Raw genomic sequence first — 25,800 nt, forward strand, 5'->3', positions numbered from 1 at the left:
CTGATTTATATAGATGCTGTTCAAGAAAATCTGAAGTAAAAGGAAAGCCAGCCTTGAAATACTATGCCTCTCTATTGTTTGTGGGCTTTTGTTTGTCATAGTTTTTATATTCGTCCCAGTAATGATGCAGACACACTATTAAAAATAACTTGCTGCAAAACTGTGTGCACTAGGTTAAAGTTAATCCTGCAAGAGATTTATTCCTCCTTATGCTGGAGTAATCTGCCCTGACTTCCTAAAACATATTCTTACACTTCCATCAGTGTTAGGAGTACCAAAAGAAGCAGCAGCTTATTTATTAATTTTCACAAGCCAATTTAATGCTAATTTCTGCAGGTCTAATTGCTTTTTTATAGCTGCTTGCTCAAGTTACAGAGCAGGTCTTTAAAACTGTAGTTTTACTAGCCACATGATGTTTGGTTCCTACTCTTTCTATGCACCAACATCTTTGACTGAAGGAAAATGAAAAGAATGTTCTCTTTTTTTAAACATTTTAAATTTTACCTGCTGGCTCTATATGTGATACAAAGTGACAGTCATGCAGCTTCTTATTGCAGTAGATGACAATTCCTGACAAGTATTAAAAGAGTACTTGTGACTGAGAGAGAAATGCCTATATTAGATCATTAACTCTGTGCTCTTGCAGCATTATAATATATGAGGATAGCACATCAGGAAATGAACTGTGAGGAAATTAACAGCTTCTTATTCAGCACAGGACACGTATGATATAAAACAAAGTGTTAACGGCAGCTGATGTCTCCCAATGTTTCTTAACTTCAGTCTAGCTACATTCATGTCAGCACTGGAAAGAGATTTGTTCAAAACTGCACCAGCGCACACGTAACTTCTGGGAGATCTAAGGAACTACCTTACGCAACTGTTCATTTTACTGAGTGTTCTCATTCAGACCTTAATCCTGCAGCCCTTCCTAAAGATTACATATGTGCAGCTGCAAAGACTGCACATCTCATGGCACTTTCTTACACCCAAGCTCCAGCTCCTTTTAGTAAAAGTGACAGAGCACTTCTTACTTTCACTGTGCTCTGATTCTGGCTTATGGGAGCTCTCTCGGATTAGAAGCTTCTCTGGATCATGGAAAGGCGATCAAACAGAACCTTTCTGTTATCAGCCAGAGCCACCAGAACAGGGACATCCACCATGGGATCAGAGGAGGCACAGGTGTGTCAGAAGGCAGCAGGCTGTGCTTTGGGAATGCTGCACCCCAGCCATTCTGGGATTCTGCAGTGGGCCATACTGTCTCTCGGCTACCTCCTAAACTCAGGGAAGAGACCTGCAGTAGCACAAAACCACCTTGATTTCAATCTATAATTTTCTGTTTACATCTATAATTTTCTTCTGAAAAGTCTTGTAAATCCACAGGCCTCTAGATTTATAAATGACCCGCAGTTTTCCTCCATATGATTCCTATCTATACATTTATACCTCTGACATACCTTGTCTTGTACCGCCTGCACATTTTGTACAATTCAGTTCTTCAGAAGAGTTGGATTTTTCTCTTCAAGGAAAGATAATAACTCAAAGTAAGGGTTCTGAAGTCTTATCAGATGTGCAAACAGGGCTTGGACTGTATGATTTTCCCCTTTCCCTTCAAATTCAGCAGGCCTGCAAACACTTTACTGCTGAGGTATTTTTTTCCAACAAATACTCCTACTGAATTATTTACTGTTGAGATATAAAAAAGCATTCAGAATATCTGCAATTTACTGGAGGAGAAAAAAGTCTGAATTAAATGGTCTGTGTTTTGTAGCTTGATCATGCTGGCTCAAGATGATTTCAGAGCAAGATTCGTTACTGCCTGGTGCTCCTCTGGGCTGGTGAAATGAACATCCATATATGCACACATGGGAAAAACAAAGTTTGGCTTAAAATAAAGTTTTGGTAATCCTATACAAACCACACCCTTTCAGCACTGCACCTTGCCACCTCAAAAACCACTGATGTATATACAAAGAGTGTTTCTTCAGCACTGCTTTCACCTTTCTCTTCGCAACCCCTGATATGGTGCTTAGGCAAGAGGAAGGAATTCTCAGGGGAAGATTTATCTAGTGGTTGAATGTGATGAATAATGATGCAGTGTTTGTTTCCGACAACGAATAGAAATGTCGCAGAGCTCCAGCTTACAGAGTAAGAGTGGGATTTAGTTCTCCTGACACATTTGTCTAAACGTCTTTTAGAGCCAACAGAGAGAAACAGGCTTTTTGACGTTATGATTCATTTATCCATTTTATTACCTCTTTTAATGAAATGAATCTCACCTTAAAAGTGCCTCCTCCTCTCCGTGGACTGGAAATGGTTTCTGTGTGACTAGTTCACTGTTTTAAACATCAGAAGAATTCACACCCCTCTTGCCTTCCCCTGTGAATGAGTACAACTAGGCCCCTTCAGCTTGAATCGAATCCAACCAACCTGGATGATGAGCAGGGGACTACCTGAAGCTACCAGTGCTGTGTTTGAGATCACAGCCCCCCGTAGTTTTTATGCTGTGCCTCTTCTAGAGTTTTAGTTTGAATCCAAAGCATACTTTTGAAGCGATTGCCATCATCATCTCCAGCTAACTACTGAGCTTTGGTTTGCTTCGTGGAACGGTCTGAGTCCTTCACTGATTCTCCTTTGGATGAAACCAAGCCAGAAAATGCACTCCATGAGTGCCCCTAATGTGCCTCTATCGCTAACATGTGTTCCATTCATGGGATCAGACTAGAGGTAGTTTGAAGCAATTCCCCACAAAACTTGCGTATTATGGATGCTGGGTCTTCATAATCCAGCTGCATCGCTGCAGAGCCATTTCTTTTGGATTCTACTTCTTCCTAATTCAGATGCAGCCTTAGATTGCTAAAATATTTCCTACAGGCACCTTCCTCCACTGATGCTACACAGCCAGGAACTGTTGCTTGAGCACAGGTGCCGATGCCACGAGCCTGCTATCACCTGTGCTGTTTTATGGCTTGCATACCTGGCACAGTTCTGGTCCAGCCCAGCTCACCTTGTTTTATACACAGCTGGGAGATGGCATGTGCCAGAGACTGTCTCCAGCAGGCAGCCTGGAGGCAGAGAGGCATCTTCTGTGGGGGGAAGAGTGCTCTGTCTGGCAGTCATAGTATGCCACATGACTCTGAGGCCAGAAAAGCCTTGACTTGTTTGACTTGCTGCAGCAAACATGACCTTAGTGACTACAGCACTCTGCAAGGGTAAGGGAGAAACTCTCCATGGCTGACAGAGCTCAGCTCTGGGTAACCACCCCACAGAGCCACCAGCGGAACAGCCAAGCGCCTCCTGGATGAGAGGCGAGCTGCAGCGGGGTGGTGTGCTTGGCCTCCGCAGAAAGAGGATCCTCTCAAACAGAGGCGGCGAGGGAGCCCAAGCCTCCCACGTCCTAGACCACCACTCAGACCTCCAAAGCCACCCCCCGAGCACCACCTCTGCTCCAGGAAAGCGTGCTGCGTGGCACCCCGTCCTTGACCTTCACGGGGCTCTTGGGGACCTGCAGAGCAACAGGGCCGCGCTGCGCCTCAGGGCCCCGAGGCACGGGGCGGCGCAGGGTGCCACGCTCCCGCAGCCCTCCTGCCATTCCCCACAGCCCCCGTGGCAGTGACGCTCCCTGGGGACACGGGCCAAGGGCAGCCCTCTCCCTGGACTGCACTTTTAGGCAAACTGTTGTCCAAACCGCTTCACGGGACTGAGACCGAAGGGCTCCTGGGCACGCCCCGAGGCCAGCACTCACACCAGGGCCATCTTGGGAACTTGGGGCGCTCCAGAAGTTGAAGGCACGGTCCGGGGGTGCTGGATGGCGGCGGGAGCTGTCGGGCCGGCAGCGCTTGGGCTGCGCTGGCGTCGGCGTCTGCCAGTTCTCACCTGGGCCTCAGCCGCCCACCGCCGCCACCGCACACGTGGGGCTGCGTGCAGGGCTGCGCGGCCGGGGCACCGCCGGCCGCCCTCACGGCTCGGCCCGGCTCGGTTCGGCCCGGCCCGGCCCGGCTCGGTTCGGCGCGGCTCGGCGCGCGGCCGCGGTGGCCGCAGCGCTGCAGGCCCCGTCAGGGCGGCGCGTCCCGCCAGCGCTCCCCGGCCCGGCGGTCCCGTAGCGCGCCGAGCCCCGCAGCACCTGCCCGGGGCGCGGGAAGGCAGCGCCGCCGCTCCCGCCGTACCGGGAGCAGCCGCCTCCCGCCGGGGATCGCCCGCCCGCCCCCGCGAGCTGCGCCTGGGCTCCCGAACCGACCGCCCGCGGGCTGCGCGGCCGAACCGGGCCGGGCGAGGGAGGGGCGGAGGGGGCGCCGCGGGGGGCAGCTCCCCTCGGGGCGGGCTGGGGGGGCTGCGCCCTCTGACGGGCCCGGGCGATGGGAGGCAGCGCGGCGGGGCGGGGTGACGGCCGGGCTCTAATAAGGCCGGGGCCGGCGCCGGCCGAGGGCTGTTCGCCTGGGTGCCCCCGCCCGCCCCCGAGCATGCAGTGCTTCCCCAGCCTGGTGCTGGCGCTCAGCTCGCTGCTGGGCGCCCTGGCGCTGCTGCAGCTCTCGCTGTACCTGCGGGTGCCGTCCCGCTACGGGAAGCACGAGGAGCGGCTGTGCCGGCCGCGGGGCCGGCTGCCGGCGCGCTGCGCCTGGTTCCTGCAGGAGCTGCCCTCCTTCCTGGTGCCCGCGCTGCTGCTGGCGCTGCGCAGCCCGCCCCGCCTCGAGCCGCTCGGCTGCCGTCTCCTCTGCTGCCTCTTCTGCTGGCACTACTTCTACAGGTACGGCGGCCGGGCACGGCTCCCGCCCCCGCCGGCCCGCGGCGCTCCGGGGCCAGCGGCGGCTGCCGGGAGCTGCGGCCGCCCGGCGGGCAGCGGGGGGCAGCGGCGGTGGAGCGGGAGGGCGGCGGGCAGGGGCGCAGGCGGCGCCGGGCGGGCGGGGGGCTGGGGCCGGGCTGGGTTGCGGCACCGCTGCCCTCCGTGCCGGGCGGCGCCTCAGGGCGGCCGCGCTCGCGGTGCCGGGGCCGCTGCGAGCGGCGTCTCTGCGGGGAGGGAGCAGGCGGGGGGGGGCGTACGCTTGGCATTGCAATCTTACAGGAAAAAAAAAAAAATAGAACGAGGTTGCGATAAGACGGAGCAAAGTTTTGGATGGCACTACCCCAGGCACGCTGCGGCGGAGCGGGCGGGGCGCTCGTTGCGGACGGGAGAAGCGGGACACGCGTGGGACAAGCGCGGCACGCGCAGGAGCCCGCCGCGGGGCACGCGCGGCCCGGACCGCACGGGCGGGGCGGGGGGGGGGGCGGTCCCGGGCGGGGAGGGGGCGCCCAGCGCTGCTGCGCGGTTCGCGCAGGGGGAGCCGAAGCCCCCGCAGGCTTCGCTGTACCCCCGCGCCAGCGCCGGTTCTCCGTGCTCGACTCATCACGCCCGCCTCACACCAGAGTACCCAGTTTATCTTTTCTTCCCTGTGTTATGTTTTTTCTTTTTTAGAAACTTGGTCGTATCCGCTGTCACTAATGCCTTAACTCTAATTGACTCTGTATTTCCTAATCGGAAGCTCAAAGCACGAGTAGAGTTTTGAGGCGCTGTTGGTGATGGCTCTGGAGTGACACAGCTCTCCAAGTGGTTCTGCAGCCGGCGGGAGCTGGCTCTGCATGGCACCGCCGGGATGGATGTACCTCCTGGCATATTGCACTGGGCCTGTTTCATCCCCTGCTCCGCTTCCATTTCCTATGGAGTTCTTTCGCGAGGAGTTTGACTTGCAGTTCTCTGTTCGTGGCAAACAATGGCTTTTCACAAATGGCAAAAGCGCGTGTGACAGCGTTATGCCATTACCCAGTAACGAGCCCTCTAGCCTGCAAAACTTCTTCTGACTTGGTTTGCCGTTTTTTACCTCAATTCCTATTTCCATTTTTTGATTTGCTTCATAGGAACAGAAAACATTCATGTAATAATTGATCAGAAATTATTATTTGCAGCTCAACCAAAATCAGCGTGTTGAAAATCCAGCTGCAGTATCTCTACTGACAGTTTAGGGCTAGAAACGCTGGGCTGTTGTGGAGAAACTTAAAGCAGGGAATGGTTTAAAATCCTAAATCGCTATGTTAGAGACATAGTAGTTACCGCTAACGTTGTCTTCTTGTCTTTGCTGCACTGTCAGCCGGAGGGCACTACCTGTAACACAAATGGCTCCCAGAAAGCTAGATGTATTCGTTATATGTAGTTACACTAAATTTAACATAATGCATTCTGCTATTCTCAAGAGTCTTTGATTGTTTCAGAAACCCAGAAATCAACAAGCACCACTAGACAACTGAAAGAAACGTTACCCTGCCGGTATGCATACAGCTTTTGAGTCAGTGGCTTCTTCTTCGGCATTTCTGCTAGGCTTAGGCAGGAGCACTGCGTTTTCATACGTTTTCTTTTTCAGATAATTTGGGGATCTTCTCATCTGTGGCTGGAGTATACTTTTTCCCTTGTAAACATAAAAGACTTCATTTTAACCAAGTCTGTATAAACAAACAATTTTGTTTCTAATACTGCATGTTACTCCAGCACTGTTCTTGCAGTGTGCAGTCTCTTCTCATGCAAGCTGTTCTGAGATTTTACTGAATCGAACGATGTTTGAAATGTTGTATGAAATAGTAACTGCCCTATTGGTATGTAAAAAAGCATCAAACATTGCAAATTAGGAGTTTTTCTGGGTGTCAGCTGAGGCTACGGGGACAGTCAGGTTCTTTGAGGGATCTTTGGTAAAATGACCAACAGCCACAGCATTGTGGTTATAAATAGAGCTTTATTATTGCATAAACATTTAAACAGTCAGCATAGCTTATTGTTATCTGCAATTTCTAGCAGTTAGCATAGCTTATTGTTACACAGAACTTTTAGCAATTAGCATCACTTACAGTTACACAGGATTTATAATAATTTGCGTAGCTTTCTTATTATCTAGAAGTTTTATTTACCTAGACGTTTTAGTCACCTGGACCCTCCGCAGATCGGGTCAAATTCTCAGTAATTGGCACGTGATACACTAATTAATCTAGACTTGGACCTTACCTAAAGGAACATGAGTTCCTCGCCCAGTCTTCAGAGGAGGAAGACTAGGATGGTGGAGGCATCCCTGCCCACCAGGGGATCGCAGGGTTTGCCATCCAGCAGCAGTTCCCATCTAAGTCCACTTGCAGCTGCTGCATTTCATAGGCAGCATCTCATGTGCTGTTACACTTCCCTGTTCTATAGCGGGTCCCACCACATCCTGGCGACAATGCCGGTGGGCAAGTGATCTTACCACAACGTTGAAAAGGGGGTAGAAAGAAGGGGGGGTGATACGTGGTCACCACGCTTAGGTGTTATGGCAGTTTGCTTTATAAATCGACATTGGTTATGCTAACCGTGTTTCCAGGGGTGAGGAGCAGGGGGTACTCGTCACAATGGGCTAGGGCATTTCATCGGCACAGAGTGTTTGAAAAGAAGTTCAGTACTTTGATATAATAGCCAGACTTTATCTTGATATTCTTTCAACTTATCTTTACTAGAAATAATCTAACACCTTTAAATACTTTTGTGATTAAACTTGGCTGCTAGTATAACAAGTAAAACACACAGGTGATTAATAATAAAATCACATTTACTTAATGGCTGTAGCCTACTGCAGTTTTTCTGACTTTAAAATTTTGAAGTGAATAAAGCTGTTCCACTTTTAATAATAAACATATCATGTCAGTCTACTTCTACTTTCGCTACTGATGATCTGACATCTGTAGTTAAATGTTTCCTGATGTTTGTATGGAACAGAGAAAAGCTTCTTCCTATATCGTTGCATAATTTAGTGACTTCTTTCTCTCCACAGGGAAGCTTTTATCATTCCTAATCTTGTCTCTTCTATTATACCAAACATGCATATGGGAGGGAAGCTCTGATTAGAGGTATGCTCAAAAGGACAATATAGTCCTGGTATAGTTTTACCAGACCGCTCTGCTAGCAGTTCTGCCTTCCTATACGTTAGGACCGGCTGTGCTGCCCCAGTAGCTTGTGTTTGACTGAAGCATGTATTTCGGAGTGACTTCAAGTCTTGATCTGAAGGCACCAGAAGATGAAGAATCCATCATTTTCTATGGAGAATCCACTATGTCCTTTGGTAGGGTAGTCTTCTGAACTCTTTTACTATCACTGAAACAATGTGTTTAAAATGTCCTGCCTGAATGAGGCTAGCCTTGATTTTCTCCCAGAAGGGCTTGCTATTTTTTGCTCTGTGTTGACTTAAAGCACTCCTTAGTATCCTTTAGTATTTTCTTACCATGATATCACTTATACAGGAATCAGATCATCTTTCAATTTGCCTGTTACAGAGCTGTCAGGTCCTCCACCTGCACCCGTGTGATCCAGATAATGTAGGCACACGTGATCATGTTTCTGATGAGTTAGCTGCTGCACGTGATACAGTGTACATGCTGAATTTATGTTTTTGTGGTGGATTTATGCCAGCTACAGGGGAGCAGACATTACCTGATCTGACATAGAGTTAGAGCGGTGCCGACACATGATACTTTGTCCCGCACAGAGTTGGTCAGGATAAAATTACCTTTTCATAAATTTAGGAACAGGTTTAAACCAGAACAATGAATTTGTCCTGCTTTTGGGCATGGTGTCAGGTAGCTGCAACATTTCTTATTTGATCTGAGGCTTCCTAAAGCAGATTTATAATGTCACTGAACCGCAGCTGAAGGCCCTCGATGCAAGACACCTTTTGCCCTCAGTGCAAGACATTTTTTTCCCCTCAGCGCTCAGATGATTTCTGTGGCTTTTTTCTCCTCTTTTCCTATATCCTTTTTAACATGAAGGCATCAGTGTTGGATGCAGAATACAATAGAGACTTGTAGTAGCGTATCTAGAGAAAACATCACCTCCCTGTTTGCATATACTACTCTGATGCTTACGGATCGAAGGAGTACTTTTTGTTCTGGAGTCACACCAGGAAGCCCTGTATTTCCAGGCTACTTTGAACACCCTGGAGCTGGTGTAACCTTGAGTTTAGCCAAGATTACAATCTACCACTCCTGAGGCATGGCTTGTGTTTATATGGCTGTATTTCTTTGATTTTAAAGTAACTTCTCTGCTTGGGCTTAGTGCTCAGTAATGCTGTCCTACCCATCCTGATACTCACCAGCTGTCTAGAATTTTTGCCATGTGCCACTTTTCTCAGGGGTAACTTTGTATTTGTTGTTAGGTTGTTGAAGAATACACCAGAGTGTTGTAAGGACCACTCTGATCTTCTTCTGGAAACTCCCTGGGTTAATGCCGACGGCTCCTCATTGACAAGGACCTTGTAAGACCTCTCTGCTTGCCCAGTGAGCCAGCTCTGGCTGGTGGGGTGCTCCCATCCAGCCCACTGCTGGAAGAGAAAGGCCAGGGTCATCTGGGTACCAGCTGCTGCCCAGGGAGCCATCCCTCCCCTAGCGTGGTCCAGTACGGAGATTCTTGCCCGAGAGGGTGCAAGAGGGAGGCGGATGGAACCAGGAGACCTTCCCAGCTTGGCCCAGGAGCAGCAGTCCAGCGGGCTTGTGGTGAACCGTGACAGCAGTACGTTCTCCATCTTTCTCTGCCACCACTAGGCAGCAGCCTCTCTCTTCGTGGCAAGCACAAGATGGTGTGTCCCTGAGGCATTCAGGGAGGGCTGAGGGCAGGCTGCTGCTGCTGGGGAAGGGAGGGGAGGGAAGGAAGGAATCCCCAATCCCACCCCCTACCTCTGCCACCCTGGCTGAGATAATAAAGTGTCTCAATGTGCACTTTATTACCACAACATGGTGTGAATTTAATCAAATCCAAATGCTTTATGGTGCTACGGCAAGCATCCTATAAAATTCTGAATTTATCACATCTATTTTAGGTAAGCTCATAGAGCTTCTTTGCTTTCATAAGGTAGGGCCTGCAATGGTAGGGCCCCCAAAACTGGTGGGGTGGGAAGGCAGAGAAAATGAGGAAGAAAGCGAGAAAAGCACTGAATGCCAAGCCTGCCATCTGTGTATGCAATCCCTGTGAGGAGCTGGCCATGAGCTGAAAATGATGAGTGGCGTAAGATAAATGTACAGGAATACTTCTTGTGACAAATGACTTGCAAAGGATTTTGCATTGAAATGTCATTTCTGATACAGCCTTTCCTGCTGGAGGGGCCGTGCTGGTCAGGGACTACACTGAGAATACCAGCTGGAGCCCTCTGGGAGAAGCCTGTTTGCTGCAACCCATTTTGCATTCCAGCTTCCCCCCCAACATTTTGCAGTCCAGCTTCTAAAACCAGAGGTGAGAAATAAAGTAGAAGGTAATGAGAGGAAGCCATCACAATTGAATTCCATATAGACCTTAATGCTGCGTTTCTCTTAGAAGTGAGAAAGAAAGAGTGGCGAGGGAGCAGAGGAGATGCCCCCGTGCACAGTGGCGGGGGGAAGGTCTTGTCTCACTGACCTACGAAGCTGATCCTGAGGTACTGCTGTCAAAACCGGGGTGCTGCCTTGCCCCCCCCATTCTGCTGCCCATAGTAGCCCAGGCACCAGTAGTTTCAAGAGGTGTGTCAGTTTCAACTACCACCTGGAATTACATCTAGTTATTTATTTTCTTCTCTTGCAACTTTGTTTCCGAGCAAAAGCATAATCTTCTACTCTGCTAGTGTAAGTATCTAGGTTAAAAAAAATTGTTTTCATTTCTGAAGTGCATTCAGATGCATGTGCCAGACATCAAGTAGGCTGCTCTTCCAGACACACCTGGATCCCCAAACCCCTTTGGTTGCAGGTGACCCATTTGGTGTGCCTGTGGTTGGGTTTTCTCCAAATTGACATCTTTCTAAAAAGACTGAGGAAAGCAGGCTTTCATGGGAAAAGAATGGGCAACCAAGAGCATTTGAAAACATTATCCCTGCATAATCCTTTCATGCTTCTTTTGGCTAGTTCCCTTCTTCCCAAAACTAAGTTGGGAGGAGAAAAAGACACTTCCTCTCCCCAGGCTCTGCAGAACATGGCACATGTCATCCCTTTCTAAGCCGATCTGTGCTGCCTGGGTGGGCAGGCAGGTGCAGCATTTACCTGGACATGCTGGTCATTTTTCCATGTAGGTGTGCCTGCTTGCGATCAGTACCAAAGCCAGCTCAAGCCTCCAGAGAGATGCAGGCAGATGCAGACCTCAAATGAGTAAGTCATTTACAAATTAATTTGCTCATGATGTATAGGAGTATATTTTGTTAGTTCGTAAGGAGTTTTAGTTGTGTTTTTTGAAACATGAAGTGGATAAACAGAGATTAGATTGAGTTTGAAGTATATCTATATATTTCTAGGTGGTACTCTCCTTGCGAATAGTGAATATAATAGACTCATACAATAACCACCAGACTCAATCTGGAGATTAATTTTTTCTTTATCAAAATAGTTATTTTATCCTTTTGTCTTAGAAAGTCACCATCATTAAATGCCAATAACTAAAGACCTTCTTGTTAATGGCCTCATGAAACCTTTATCATTCACCTCCCGATACACAACATGCAGTTGTTTCACAAGTAACAAATCTTACTCTCTGATTTGCTTCACCTTGATGCTTTGCAATAGAACATAACCAGATTCCTTTTGGCCTTCACCAGCCACACAGCAATACATTTGCGTCCCCTCTTCTGCTGTTTGGACTTACCAGTAACTGGATCTGGCAGTGATATCCCTAACAGAGGCTGGCCGTTCGCTCTGCCTCTTTCATGTGTTCCTTGCTCCCAAGTCAACAAGTTTAACTTTTTGCAATTCAACCCAGTGTGTTTCAGTAATGCTAATACCTAATTTATTCTCTTCAGTGAAGATAATAGATTCAGTGCTATTTTTAGCCAGGTTCCTCAAATTAATGTATGAATAATCAACAAAAATATCTCTTTGTACGCTTTGCCACAGATGCGTAAAATTTTCATGTACCCAGTGCTGGTATGGAGTTTGCTTCTTTGCAGTCTCCTCTAGCATTATTAAATACCTTCCCAATTATGTTCTCAAAATAGCATACTAGCTGATTGCCTTCCTAACTGTTAGCACAAATGATCTTATCTATACATTCCTTTCCCATTGGAAAGTAGGCTAACATTACAAAAACCTATAGGTTTTGCCCAGCCCAAACTGTATCCACATTATTTTTCCTTTTATCTGTTGGACTGGAAGAATTTCTGCAGAGATAACTTAAGACATATCGTTCTTCACTTCTTTTCAAGACAACATGCCTGTTGACAGTATATTGCTATCTGGTGTCACTTAATTTGTGCCATTTTGTCTACCAGGCAGCTTTACAATCCTCTATGGTTTTGTATTTATGCCCCAGGTTTTCCTCCCAGACAGACATTATTGCGTGCCGTGCTCTTGCTGTCCATTCCCCATCATACTCACCTGCTCCTACTGTGCCACCTGGGGCCATAATTCCCTAATCTGGTTGTTCAAGAAGTTTTTGTGTGCTGCATGGTATTGCAATTTATGATTCCAGACCATTGGTTTTGCAGTCAGTCCACTGGCCTGAGCTCCAGCCACAGGGTGTCTATCCTGTTCTCCAGAAGCAGAGGGAAGCACGGTGCATGCAGAGCAGGTCACAGAAGTTTTTTCTCTTCATCCCGTCTCCACTACCTGGAGCGGGGCCATAGCTAAAGCAGTATTCATGTTGGCTCTGAAACTTCTTTGTCACTCCTGTCACTGCTAAAGGCACAAAGACTTGGTTGGGTGCTCGGTACCAGCTGCGCTGCAGAGACCGGTTCAGATTGCAGTCCTAGAGCAGGGACCTGAGGTCCCAGCCACGAGGCTGTCACCAAGGCACAAGCAGGACCCTCTGATCTCACCTGTGTGTGGGTTGATATCTTTTGATATCACCTGATATCCTGGGAGTTTAAAGTCTTATAGGAAGATATATTCTGAGCACCAAACTCCACTGAGCTTTGTTAAGACCGATGGGGATGTAAAGATCTGGATTTGCATTACTGGATTCCTGCTGTTGGTATTGGAAAAGCAGGGTTATAAAGGACTATACTAAGACAGAGAGAGAAAAAAAAGATTAAATTATACACAGGAGTTTCAGTAAATGTTTTTACTCAGAAATAATAACGCTTTTACCAAAGAAGGAAGTTACTTGTTTTAATCATGGGATGCCTGTAGTATTCCCTTATGGGGGCTACTCTTTTAAGTAGGAAATAAAAAGCAAGGGAAAAGTGTTAAGGTTCATTCCAAATGCACAGTGGGAAATTTATTATGGACGTTGCTCTCTCAAGGTCCACAAGTGTGGTGTTTTTATTTCTTACCGTAAGAGAGGCAGCCATTGCAGGGGGGAGACTGGGGTCGGGTAGTACTTTTTTACTGAGTCAATAAATATGGTTTGGCACAAGGACAGTTTTTCACAAGCCCCTTTGCGTTTTGAAAAGCCAATACAATTAGGTCATTTCCCAGTTTTGGGTAGCTCAGTTAAGAATAAAAAATTATTAAATAACCTCCTAGTAGTGTTTATAAATAAATGTCCATCCCAGACACTGGACCTATTTCCCTTGGAGTAAGTCATATTCTCTGTATCTTCTTCAAAATTAAAGTAATTTTAGAAGAGAAGAATTATGATAAAGAAATACTTTTAAACTATAAATCAAGAGAGTATTCTTAAGTTACACACCTTGAAGTGTCGTCTTCTTCTAGATGTTGATTTAAATGTGGCAGGCGAGTTGATCAGTAGGGTGATTCTTACTGAAATAATTAGATCGATGTACATCTACACCTCTTTGAGCATAAGAGCTGTGTTAATCTTTGCTGACCACTCAGCTGACATTATAATTATTTTTGGAACATCTCATAGATACAGCAATAGCAATGGAAGTATTTTGTAAAAAAAAAAAAAATTAATACTAAAACCGGGTTAAAATATTTGGTGCAGGAAGATGGGAAAAGTCAACTGATAAGAAGAAACATGTATATATTTTTCTATGGATCCAAACTCATTTTAAGACCCAGCTAAATTCTATCTAGCTGTGAACTTTTGAAACATCAATTGCTACCATACTAATACCTAAGGATGGGCAGAAAGTTTCACCAATCCTAGAAATGTGACCTGCAATAGCAATGAAACAAGGTCACATCTGAATGAAGTTGATTTTGAGCTCCTCCTTCGTTATCACTCTTTATAAACATGTAACAGAGCAGCAACACCACAGTCAACTTTGGCCATATATAAGACACCATTTTGCTTATGTGCTAGAATTCACCGACTTTAACACTTTCCATGCTGGGAGACTGTCTCCCAGAAATGTCTTTGGAGAATGTCACTGTTATCAGGGTTGTCTGCAAAGAGATTGTTGTCTACTAGAGAAAGAGGGTTTGCATGAAGGAACAGATCGATCCCCTGGCAGGACTATGCTGGAGCAGGTCCTGGGGCAGAGTGACACCCTGCAGCACTTTGATGTGCTGGTAAAGATGGGCGTCTTTCCTAGAAAGCCAAATCCCCTTGGGATAGCCCTTCATGTTGTCGTTTGGTGCAGGGTGGGAAGGCTCACAGGAGCTCTGAATAAGCTAGCTGGGCTACTCAAAGCAGTCTAATCACACTAGCGTGGTCTCCTGCTAGAGATGCATGTGAAAATACCTCTGGACGGTGTGGTCCTAAGCAATTCTTTCAGTGACTCCTGTCACATGTCTGGGCCAGGAGAATGCATATATCTATACAACTTTGGCTGCTCCTGAGAACAATGAAGAAGAGGAAAAAACCCCTTGTATTTACTTCATGCTATTGAGTTCTCTGTGTGTGTTTGCTTCTTTTTAGAACCTTTTTTTTTTTTAAAAAAAAAAAAAAGCATCATTAAAGCATTCATGTTGGCAAACCTGGCCTGGGTTAAGGTTACTGATGTGTAGAGATGCATCTCTGGTTGTTCCCAGGAAAAGCAATTTAGACTCAGCGGAGCTGTTTCTGAGAAATGCATTTGTATTTGTTCAAACATAAAGTTTGTCAGCTAACATCTTGAGAGTCTGCCCGTGCAGAACAGTTTCTCTGGTTCATGTGAGGCTATAAGCAGGATCACCATGTGTGAGCCTGCAACCCAGCCAAGTATTGTCCTGGCCGGCGCTGCAGGGCCAGGGCAGGACTGCTCATGCCGTTCTGGCTGGCAGGGTACTCAACAGGGCAGAAGGGCTCTCCTAGCTGGAATCCTGGCAGCATGGACTAGAAAAATACAAGTTGTCTTAAATGCAGAGAAAATAAAAAACGTTGTGTGGCTTACAGTCAGGGCTAGAAGGTGGGAAGAGATAAAAAGGTCAGGTGAAAGAGAGTAGCACTGGAAGGGACAAGTAGAAGAATTGTTAAAAACAGCTAGGGCAGGAGGTGGGGCGGGGGTGAGGAGAAATGGAAGGAAAAAGGAGATGATGTGAGAGGGCAGTATCCAGGTGTCAAGACACTTTAATACTGATACTGTCTATGTGCTGAGTGTTTCACTTAGCAACTTGCAGTGTTAGGAAATCTTTTGACATGTTTTGAGAGGGAGCAAAGATGACTGTGACTCAGAGTCAGCCTGTGGTATTGCTTTGCCTCAGGAAAAAAAGGGAATATTAAGTCCTCTGATCATTTTAATGTGGGCGTAAACTCAGGACTTAACCTGACCATTTCAAATTTTGTTCCTCTTTGTGTGTATGCACTGCCATGGATGCCACGAGGTCATACAGGTTCAGGAGAAATTTGGAATACTGTCTTTCTAAATGTAAGACATTTCAACCAGTGTTCTTCAGAACAGCCTAAGGATTTAGAAGTTATTATTTTCAGCTTTAACATTTTTTCACTGTTTTGGAAAAAAATCTCTGCAGTGTTTCTGGCCATTTCAATTATGAAGAGGGCTTTCCCAACGCACCACAGGCCTAAACTTCTGTAGAGATTTATTGCTGAAACTTTCAGTTTCTTAGAGCATGTCTTTGTGTAGTAACAAACGAGGAGGAAGATGACCCTGTGGTGCACTTCTGAACTCTCTGGACTGCGGTGAAATGGTCAAAAGTCTTCCTAGCATTACCCTGCTGCACGGTGAAACAAGCCTCTCAGCAGAGACAGGACTTAGAACAGTTTTTGACAGAGGCATCTATAAAACAGACCTAAAAAGAAAGAAATGTAGCTGACAACCTGGTTTTCTCACAGCTTTTTTTTTTTTTTTTTTTTTTTTAACAACATACATCTTACAATCTCAAACTACCTCATGTAGCAGAACAAACAACCCAGATGTGTCAAGTCTCATGTGCTGAGGATGAGACTTCTGCAGCTGCCTGTCACCTCGTGCACCCATGTCCTTAGGTGTGTATGGCAGCCTCCTGTAGCCCCAAAGCATCGCTCCTGCTCTGTGCCCCCCCTCTGCCAGCAATGGCTGCGTGGGCTGAGCAGCGAAGCAAGCCAGCAGCCTGCTCGCTGTGCGCGGGAGCAGTGAGCATGCTGCCTCTGACCCTCAACACGTGCTCACAGGTCCTCGCGGGTGGACATGCTCCCCAGCTACGGACCAGCACTGGAAACCCTCCACCACCTGTTATTTTTATTATATTATGTATTACCTGGCCTGTTCCTCCCTCACACAAACCAATTGCATGGGGACTTGGGAGAGAAGAAACCCAGGAGTTCTGCATCTCCCCTGACGTCCACAAGTGCCCAGCGTTGCTCTGGAACAAACAGCCAGCTTCTGTTACAGCAACTGTGTAAATTGATGCTGTTACATGTCCCAATTATGCGAAGAGTTTGTGGTTTATTGAAACGTGACACAACGGAGGCAGTGCAAAGCCAACAGAATGGGGAATTAAATGGTACAGGAAGCATGATGCATTTTCATGTACAGGTCAACATAATCCATACTAATAATCCATTGTCGTTGCTGAGGCCTTTCCAGGTACAGGATCCAGAAAAGCTGCTGTAGAGGGAACAAAGACCTGTTAGGAAGCCCAAGAGGAGCAATCCTATTGCTAAAGATACCCAGTGATAACTGCAAAGGGAGAGGGACACAGGTGAAAGCACTACAATGAAAGACAGGCAGAGTGCAGTAGTAGGGCAGCAAAAGGGACAAAAAGCACACAAAGAGCCATAAAGGAAGGGAGAATCTGAAGAAGGAAAGACAAAGAAAGGCAGACAGGAAGGCTGGAAGAACAAAATGGAGACAGAGCAGGAGTTTAGGCGTAAAAGAGGAAAAGAAGGAATTTAGTACTAGAGTGGAAAAAGCCAGTTAAGAGTATTTTAAAGGCTATTAGCAATGCGTCTTGTTGGGTACAGTCTCACCAAGATGTAGATCTGGAGAAGGATAGGTTACCACGTGCCTGGCTTCCTTTGGTCATTTCTCAGCCCCACATGGACCATTTATGGGAAATAATTATACTTTCTCTGAAAGTGCAGTTGTAAGAGCACAGGTCTGTGCATCCTTGGATTTTGTATCTTTTCATGTAGCTGCGTCCTTTTGTTCCGCTCACGCTCTCAGCCTCTGTGAACACTTGGAGCTCTCTGCTCCAGTGGAGCAGGGAGCTTTTTCAAGTGCATAGTGTAGCGTCTGGTTAAGTTACTCTGGCACATGTTGCAGGCTTTTGGCAGACACCCACAGTTTAGCAATAGGAACAAAGTGATCTGTCTTCATAAATACCAAGTGGTTATTTCTGGAGAAGAGAGATACCTTGCTGAAATACATGCTTTGGCTGGGTAAGCCTTTGACACACCGTTGCTTAGATAAAACAACAAGCATTTTCATGATCTTTTAAGTACTGCTACACTTTAGGTAATCACGAAGCACTGTGACATCTGCACATTTGTCATCACCACAATCCATCGAGTCATGTTGACCCTGGTTCTGTTCTCTAATCCTCATACAAGTATAAATCTGGATCAAGTTTAGTTAGGGTTTCAGCTGAGAGCGCTGGCCAGGCATTGGGTTCAGTCTGCAGCCTAAGAAAAGGTTTTGCTCATGCTAGTTTTTGTGCTCAGCTAATTCCAGATCTCATCCCTGCGCCCCAGCTTCTTGTCAGAACCTCTGTCTCGCCAAGATAGCGCCAAGTTCTCATTCCCAGGCAGTTCCTGGCCACGTATAGTCCTCAAATTTTCTTCTCATTCCTGATGGACGTTTGTCTGGCCTGTCCTTAACACTTGCCATTGGTGAAGTTTCCTCCAGCCCTTCAGCTGGTATGTTCCAGAGCTCCTCTGTCCTTCCCTGATGGCTGCGCTGCATTTTTCATATAGCTGTTTAGGCCTGCTAGGTCTTGCTGTGTTCCTGGTAGACCAGGAGAATGTTTTACTCCTTTCTTCTTTGCAGCAACTTTTCATACAGTTGTACATTGTTATAATGTCTTCCGCTGGTTTTCTCTTAGAGTGAAGGACTCGGGGTTGTTTAAACTTTCTACACGTCACATTTCCTACACCACAGTTGTTTTTCTCTGGGCAGCTTCCACTTTGTCCTTGTCTTTTGTGAAGTGCAGAGTTCAGCTGGACGCAGTATAATTTAAGTTCCTACTAACACCATGCAAAGGGGAAAGATTTCTGCCGGTGTCTACAACAGCACTCCCGTTTCCACATTACATTTTAACATTTGCCTTTCTCACAGCAGCCTGCTACCATCAGCTCATGCGCCACTTGCTACCTACCAGCACTCCCTCTGCTATCCAGCCCGTTCTCCGGCTGGTCTTTTACGTTTGGTCAGCCTTACCCAAGTGTAGTATTTTGCCATAGTCTTTATTGAACCAAATCTAATGTTTTCAGATTATGAAACCAGTATTTCAGGTTTACTGGAAACTCTAGCTCTCACTTTTGGTGCGCTCAGCATGTTCCAGAGTTGTGCTGGCCACAAACATTAGGAATATTATTTTTCCCCCCAGAGACATATCATTCATGAAAAAAACCCTGAGTAGTACCAGAGCAGTCTTTTACAGAACCTCTCTCAAAATACCTTAGTAGTTTGATAGTGATGAGCAGTTGCTAACTACTCCATGATACAATATATCAATCAGTTTTGCAGCCACTTAAAATAACATCCTCTAAACCAGGAAACCCCAAGTTACTTTTAAGATTGACATGTAAGTCAGTGTCAAAAAACTTTCTAAGACATGGGACACCTGCTGCTGCTACCATCCCTCTCCTACAATATATCCGATTTATGTCAATTCCATCACTCAAAACTATTTTAGGAAAATTGGATTGCCTAAGTTAAATAGAGAAACGAATCCTGCCTCCTGCTGCTGTGGATATATAGGACCCCCAGTCCAGGAGGCTGTTACAAGTGTTAGTGTTTGGCCTTTTAGACAAACAGTCCGTTATGCCATACATCCCAGACTCCAGTACTTGGCTGTGTCGTGTCTAGGGACAAACTGCGGTTCTGTCTGGGGTGGTATTGATTTCAACAGGGATCTGTACGGGGGACACATTTCCTTTGCTCTGTTAGCTTCACTTTACCTTCTTTGGCTATAAAAGAGCAAATTATTTGAAGAACAGATCCCCATCTTTCCAATTAATTTGCCCAGTTTGGCAGGAGATGGTGAGAAGGATATTAAGAGTCGGTTCTAGGCTCTTGCTTCAGTTGCCTTTCGTTATGGGCGTTCAATCAACTTTCCCCAGTGTTTTGTTCAGCTCTCATTCGGGTCTCCTTTCTGCATTACAAACAAAAAGGAAGAAATAAGGGTGGTTAGCTAATAACAAATATAAATAAAATAATATTTCATAATTAAGGGTATGTAAAACTTGTTTGGTGTTTGTACACCAAAATGGAAACATTTGAGAAACAAATATACCAATATAAGCGTATACTGAGAGTAACTTGCTGGTGGCTTGTGACTTGCTGGTGTAGCTTGTTAATGCACCAGCCCCAACAACGTTGTTCTTGGTTTCCCTTCAGAAAATGCTTAGTAATTGAAGTATAGGTTTTTTTCCTGTACCTGCTAGAGCCAATAGGAAAGATCAATGCTTTTCATGATTCAATGCCTCTTTTACCTGTGACATGGAAGAATTCTCCTTTGTTGGTTCTAACTGGATGCTGGTAATCACTGGGAGAGACCGGATTTTTCCAGTGGCAGTTTCAAAAATAATGGAAGGAGAACAAGAGGATTAAGGAATTAATTTATAAACAGACTTGCAAAACACTTTTGGAACCTGGCTGGAAGAGCAAGATTTTTTTCCTTGGAGTTGAGCCTACATGGTTCTTCTTTACTAATTAAACCCAAATAACCATTCTTAATTCCTGTTCCTTTCCTTTTCCTTCCTTTTTTCAACCATTTATATTTTATTAACTTACATTGCTTTATAGAACATTTAATAATTTCTATATCAATTTGAAGAGGAATCAGTTTTATCCCTGAACTGTATTTGTCCTTCTTACTTTGCTAACTGTATAATAGCACGCCTAAAATTTGTAGCAATGAGGCACTACTGACTGCTGCTAGATGGTCAGAATGACTGACTTCAGGTGTTTATAGTGTTGGAAGTGGGTGTTACATAGTTCAGATGCCTTAAATTTATCCAAGATCAAATGCATCATGGTTTTTTTTCAGTAATGATTAACAGTAATAAAGAAGCAACATTCTATTTTTAGCCGTTTACATCGGATACACATGCTTTTGCAAATATGTGTTTGTTTTTTCCTGTAATCCCACTTTATTCACATGCAGTTGTAAGCTACTGAGCTTTTCTGACCTGGCCCCAAGGATTCAACCTGAAGTGTGTGTTTAGTTGTGTGGCCAGAAGTCAAGCGCAGTTGCTGATTCCCTTTGACTGTCAGTCTTTGATGAAGTTGGCTTCTGCAAGTGCTGTCACCCATGGTGTCAGCCTTCCTGGCACAGTATCACTCTGGAGCTTCACTCGTAAATGCTGGTGTTAAGCAATAGCTTATCTGTTCTAGGGAGTTTACTGTAGGGTTTTTGACTTGTTCCGTTTGTGTATAATGTTAGATGAGCCGTGAGACATTATGGAACCTTGTAGTTATCATACGGGATTAGAGCTTCACGGTCAGCACTCTGCCTTGCCAGAAGACAATATCGGATCGTTCAAAAGAAAGTGCAGTAAACGGCAGTCAGTTGCCCAGGACAGCTGCCACCTTCTGCCTCTCTTAAATTGTATGTGATTTATCCCCTGAAATATGAAAATGAATATGCATTCCAAACCTTTAGACTTTTTCCTCTCTCTTTTAAAGGACCTGCCTCTGTCTTTAACCTGTGGTTATCCCCCTTCTTCTCAGTCCTACCAAGCTCTTCACTTCAATGTTGTTTCTGTATTACATTTAACAGAAATTTCTTTTCATTGCATTCAAACTTACTTCTTTCATTATCATGAAACTCTGGGTCATAGCTATTCAGCTTTCCCAAAGAAATTATTTTCTAATATTGTATGTTATATTTTATCTCTAATATGTCTCTTATTAATCCCCAGTCCAAATTCAGCAGTCCCAATAGTTCAGTGTGGCAGTCTCTTCCACACCTCTTCTTATTTTGGCACTGAATCCTGCTGCAGTTCTGCTGTCTTTGCCTTAAATCAGTGCTGTCCAGACTTTATGCTCTCATCGTCCTTCTTCTCAAGAACTCCTCAAACCCAAGCATGGTGCCATCTGACTCAGAGATTCCTCAGGCCTTCTTGTACCCCTCTATCAGATGTGTGCCTGCATCTCTTGCACAGGAAAGACGAGTCTGCTCCTGCCAGAAATCTTCATCCAGCCCTGAACTTGCTACTGAGAGACCACAAAGAAAGAGTGTCCCTACAAACAGGCTTCAAGTTGGATGAATTTCATAAGTGAGCCACCAACAGCCTAAGGATGGTAGATTGAGCAAATTTTTTTGGGCAGAATACTTGGAAATGAACCTGCCATGGCAGGTTTACTATTGTTTTATACAACTGAATTGTAGGCTTTTTAGTAATACATCTGTCTTGTTCCCTAAATTATAGCCATCAAAAGTTTGTCCAAAGATCTTTGGAGGAACATGGAAGTAGGATGGTTTGCATGAGGCTTGGAAAGGAGACCTAATTCTGATTCTGTGTTAGTCATAACTAGATATGTAAATCTGCACAATTAAAATTTTTATTCTTGTTCTTTTGCTCCCAAGAGTCACTGGACAATGATTTAAGGCGAGTTCACAAACTGGGCCACGGCCCAGCAAGTGATTGCAGTTATCTGATGGTCTCACACAGTCCCGGTGATGCAGGAACTGGGCAGGGAGCAGCCCCCAGCCCCGGCGAGGGACCCCTGCCCTGCAGCAGGCAGCCACCCCCTGGCACCCCCTGCCGCTGCCCACCCTCGCGCCGGTGGGCTCCGCAGGCAGCTGCAGCTGCACATCAGCTTCACCAAAACAGGCTCAGCTCCTGAACTTACAGCCTTCCTTACACCAGGGATGAGATCCAACCGCAGTACAGCAGTCAAGGGATCTCCCGTCTGTCCTGCACCTGCAGTGGGTATTGCCAGAGGCTTAACAGCCAGTCTGGCATTCCTGCCTGCTGGCATTGCTGGTATGTGTGTGACCTGGGTCATTGCTCAGATTTTGTTCCTGAGGCTGTGCCAGAGCATGTCTCACTGTGAACACCTTCTTAGCAAAAGGGACAAGGTCCACCCTGTGCAGTACAAGTGACTGCTAATAGCCTGCTTGTTCTCCTTGTTTAAATATTCCTGACATGTTGACCTTTTCAGGCTGCTGCAGAGTCCGTAAGAGTTAAGTGGGAAAGGACAAAGTATCTCCGAGCAGGATGTTTGAGGAGAGGTATACGAGGGGATTCTAGATGGTTTGTGATGCCAGGGCACCTGTAGGTGTCAGGAGGAAGAAGGGGGGTTAAAATGCTTCATTTAACTTTTTAAAGTATTTTGGGGTATTTTGTTTTACTTGCCTTTTGAACTGATAGCAAGATTGCCTGCTGCTTTGGAACTGACATTTTAACTGTTTGTTTAAACCCAGTCTGGGATAGCTGAAAAATTTTTAATTGGGCACAGGAAAATTAGGTGCCGGACCGTGCCCTGATGTTGACTATACATGGAGAATAGACTTAACAGTCTTCTCCTGCAAGTATTCAATGAGCATCAGTGTAACACAATTCAAAACCAGTAAAAGTTAAAAAATTACCTCAGAGTACAATCCACAAATAACCTACAGGACTGGGCTCAAAAAGAGAATGTATATGCAGATTTTAGCACAGACTCTTCAGCAGCAGATGTCTTTGGGACATGACATTTGACATCTGTATGTCTCCAAAATAATTAGAGGCTTTTTGCAGGACATCACAGATACCATGGGTAGAAGTCCATCGTGTTTGTGAACATCTTGAGCCTTCACCCAAGTGGGAAGGTATGTCAAGGGTGCCAGCAGCTCCCTGGCAATGCGATTCCAGTGGCAACCTGTGACAAAGACTCCTATGCTGTTAAATGTCGGTGCAAATAAAACTGGTTTGAGGTCGGTGCGATCTCCCCAGGTTTGGATGCTAACCTTTCCAACCTGTGCACAATACAGATGGAAGAGAACTCCACTGTTTCATAGCAGGGAAGTCCTTTCAGGTCTGACTGGTTTGTAGTTAGTGTAACAGACAGCACGGCCAGGGTCGGAAGGGAGCTCTGGAGACCATTTAGTCCAACCCCCTGCTAAGGCAGGGTCACCTGCAGCAGGTTGCACAGAGTCATGTCCAGGCAGGTTTTGAACATCTCCAGAGAAGGAGACCCCACAGCCTCTCTGGGCAGCCTGTGCCAGGGCTTTGTCACTCTCAAGATAGAGAAGTTTGTCCTCATATTCAGAAGTAACTTCTTGTGCTTCAGTTTGTGCCCGTTGCCCCTTGTCCCGTCGTTGGGCACCTCTGGGAAGAACCTGACCCCATCCTCCTGGCACTCGCACCTTGAGTTTCCAGACTCGTGTCTGGAAAATGTGAACTGCTGCTGACTGACCTATTGCATCTGGGCCCTGAGGAGGAGAAGACAGAGCAGCAGCATAAACATCTCCAATTAACAAGGAGGAGGACTAAGAGCCCACTCTTAGTGGATTATGGTAATGTTTGTGAACAGATTTCCATCTTTTGTGGAAAGAAGAGCAAATCTGTAGTTTCCCCCCATTTGGGTGAGGGTCTCTGGAGTTTTCAAGGAGCTGGACTAATACCTTTAAGATGAAATTTGATGCAAAGTGAAATGCTTTTCTCTTCAAAAGCTGTTCTTCTGGAAAATAAATGATGGAGAAGAAGATGAATAATTTATTATTCACTCATTTAAAAAGAAGCTCTTGGCAATGGTTTAGTCAGATGCAATGCCTTTGGCCAGTAAGGATAATAAAGGAATAAAGGATTAGTCACCAATACTGCACTGAAAGAAAAAGGTCAAGTTTGTCATTGGTCTAAATCCAAAAGGCCAGGTTTTGTTATTGTAAAATGGTGGCCTTCAGTCCCCCTTTGAATTTCATTCTGTAAAATAATTCCAGCAGAGATGCATATTCTTCCATGGAATATTTAAACCTATAACATGTCCTCGCTTTGTCTCTGTTGCTTTTTTGAAACCCATCAGGAATAGTTTGTACACCCCCAAGTAGCTATGTCGTGCGAGCCAACAAGTGCTGTATTAAAACAGAGACTTAGGACATTGTTCAGATACAGAGAACCAAATCTGGCCTCTGGATTTACAGACCCAAGGAGATTTCTGTGGAGAAGTTGCTCCGCAACAAAGATTCTTGGAAGAAATCCTGCCTTGGATTTTCAAAACTGCTGCGAGGTGGGATTTCAGCAATGCCAGGTTTTCATTCCCTCAACAAAGAAAAAGCTGATGCTTCCTGGCTCCCCTGCTATTGCACTTCTGCTTTGCATGCAGGTTCTTCCTGTCCTGCATCCACCGCATCCACAGCTGATAGATCTATGACTGATTTTTGCCCTTCTGTTACTGCAGGATAAGCCACCTCTCAAGGGCCTGTAACCTTTATCCTGCATTGAGAAACACCTTGGCAACAGTTAACTTCGCTGGGAGCTGAGAAATGCCAGCTTGTGCTAGAAACTTTTGTTTGCATCAGCTGTAAAAATTAAGAGACTCTCAAACAGGACTGATTTTGACAAAGGATGAACCAATGCAAGTCCCACTCCGATCTGCTGTATAAATTCCCTTCCTAAATTCACTTTGTGTGGTTTGATATACTCTTCTATACGATTCACCTTCTCTGAGTTCCATTTGCAAGTTTCCCACTTTTTTCTCATAGCTGTTCAGGTTTAATTCATCCATAGGACTTCAACAGGCAGGTTGGATTGCTAAAGCTGGCCTCGCCCGCTCCTAACTCCAGCATCCCATTCCCAAAGGGCAAACCCAATGAGTATTGGTAACATTATTCCAAAGAGCATTTCTTTCCACACTAATAAATATGACAAATGTGATACCACTGTCTGAAAAATATTTTCCATGCCTATTTGGTTTCACTATATTTAGAAATATTTAGCACTTCTGCATCACAACTGTCTTGATTGCTGGAAATCTGTCTTAGCTTGCTTTGGAAAGCAGTGAATGCATGAGCATGTTGTTGCTTGTACTCTGCTTACTCACTTTCAGACATGCTCAGTATGATTTACTCTCCATCTATAACGTTATGACATTTTATGCCTCAGCTTGTTTAAGTTGATAGTGGCAGCCTGGGAACTGGATTAAGTAATCAGCAGTGTTTATATACTGGTGTGATCAGCACCGTCCAAAGCCTGAGGGCAAAAGAAAAAAATTAAGTGTAGATTTTATCACATACAGAACTTGATTGGCCAGGTAAGAAAATACCTAACAAATATGAATATAACGTCTCCATTTCACTCTCCCAAGGATGATATGGGTTGTCCAAAGTGTCAAGAGGCGTACACCCACCTGAACCAAAGATATATATGAAATTTAAAACTATGCAAGCACAAAGTATTTG

General features: G+C 45.7%; 1 protein-coding gene across 1 annotated transcript in view; it reads left to right on the plus strand.

Annotated features, from left to right (window-relative positions):
- Positions 1-4,424: 4,424 nt before the first annotated feature.
- SRD5A2 (steroid 5 alpha-reductase 2) overlaps positions 4,425-25,800 on the plus strand; it is a 28,015-nt gene continuing 6,639 nt past the window's right edge. Inside the window, exon 1 of the mRNA XM_056357705.1 lies at positions 4,425-4,744. Within this exon, the coding sequence (XP_056213680.1) occupies positions 4,461-4,744 (284 nt within the window). The 5' untranslated portion in view covers positions 4,425-4,460. The remainder of the gene's footprint in view (positions 4,745-25,800) is intronic.

Source organism: Falco biarmicus, chromosome 12 (assembly GCF_023638135.1).
Source record: "Falco biarmicus isolate bFalBia1 chromosome 12, bFalBia1.pri, whole genome shotgun sequence".
Lineage (NCBI taxonomy): Eukaryota > Metazoa > Chordata > Aves > Falconiformes > Falconidae > Falco > Falco biarmicus.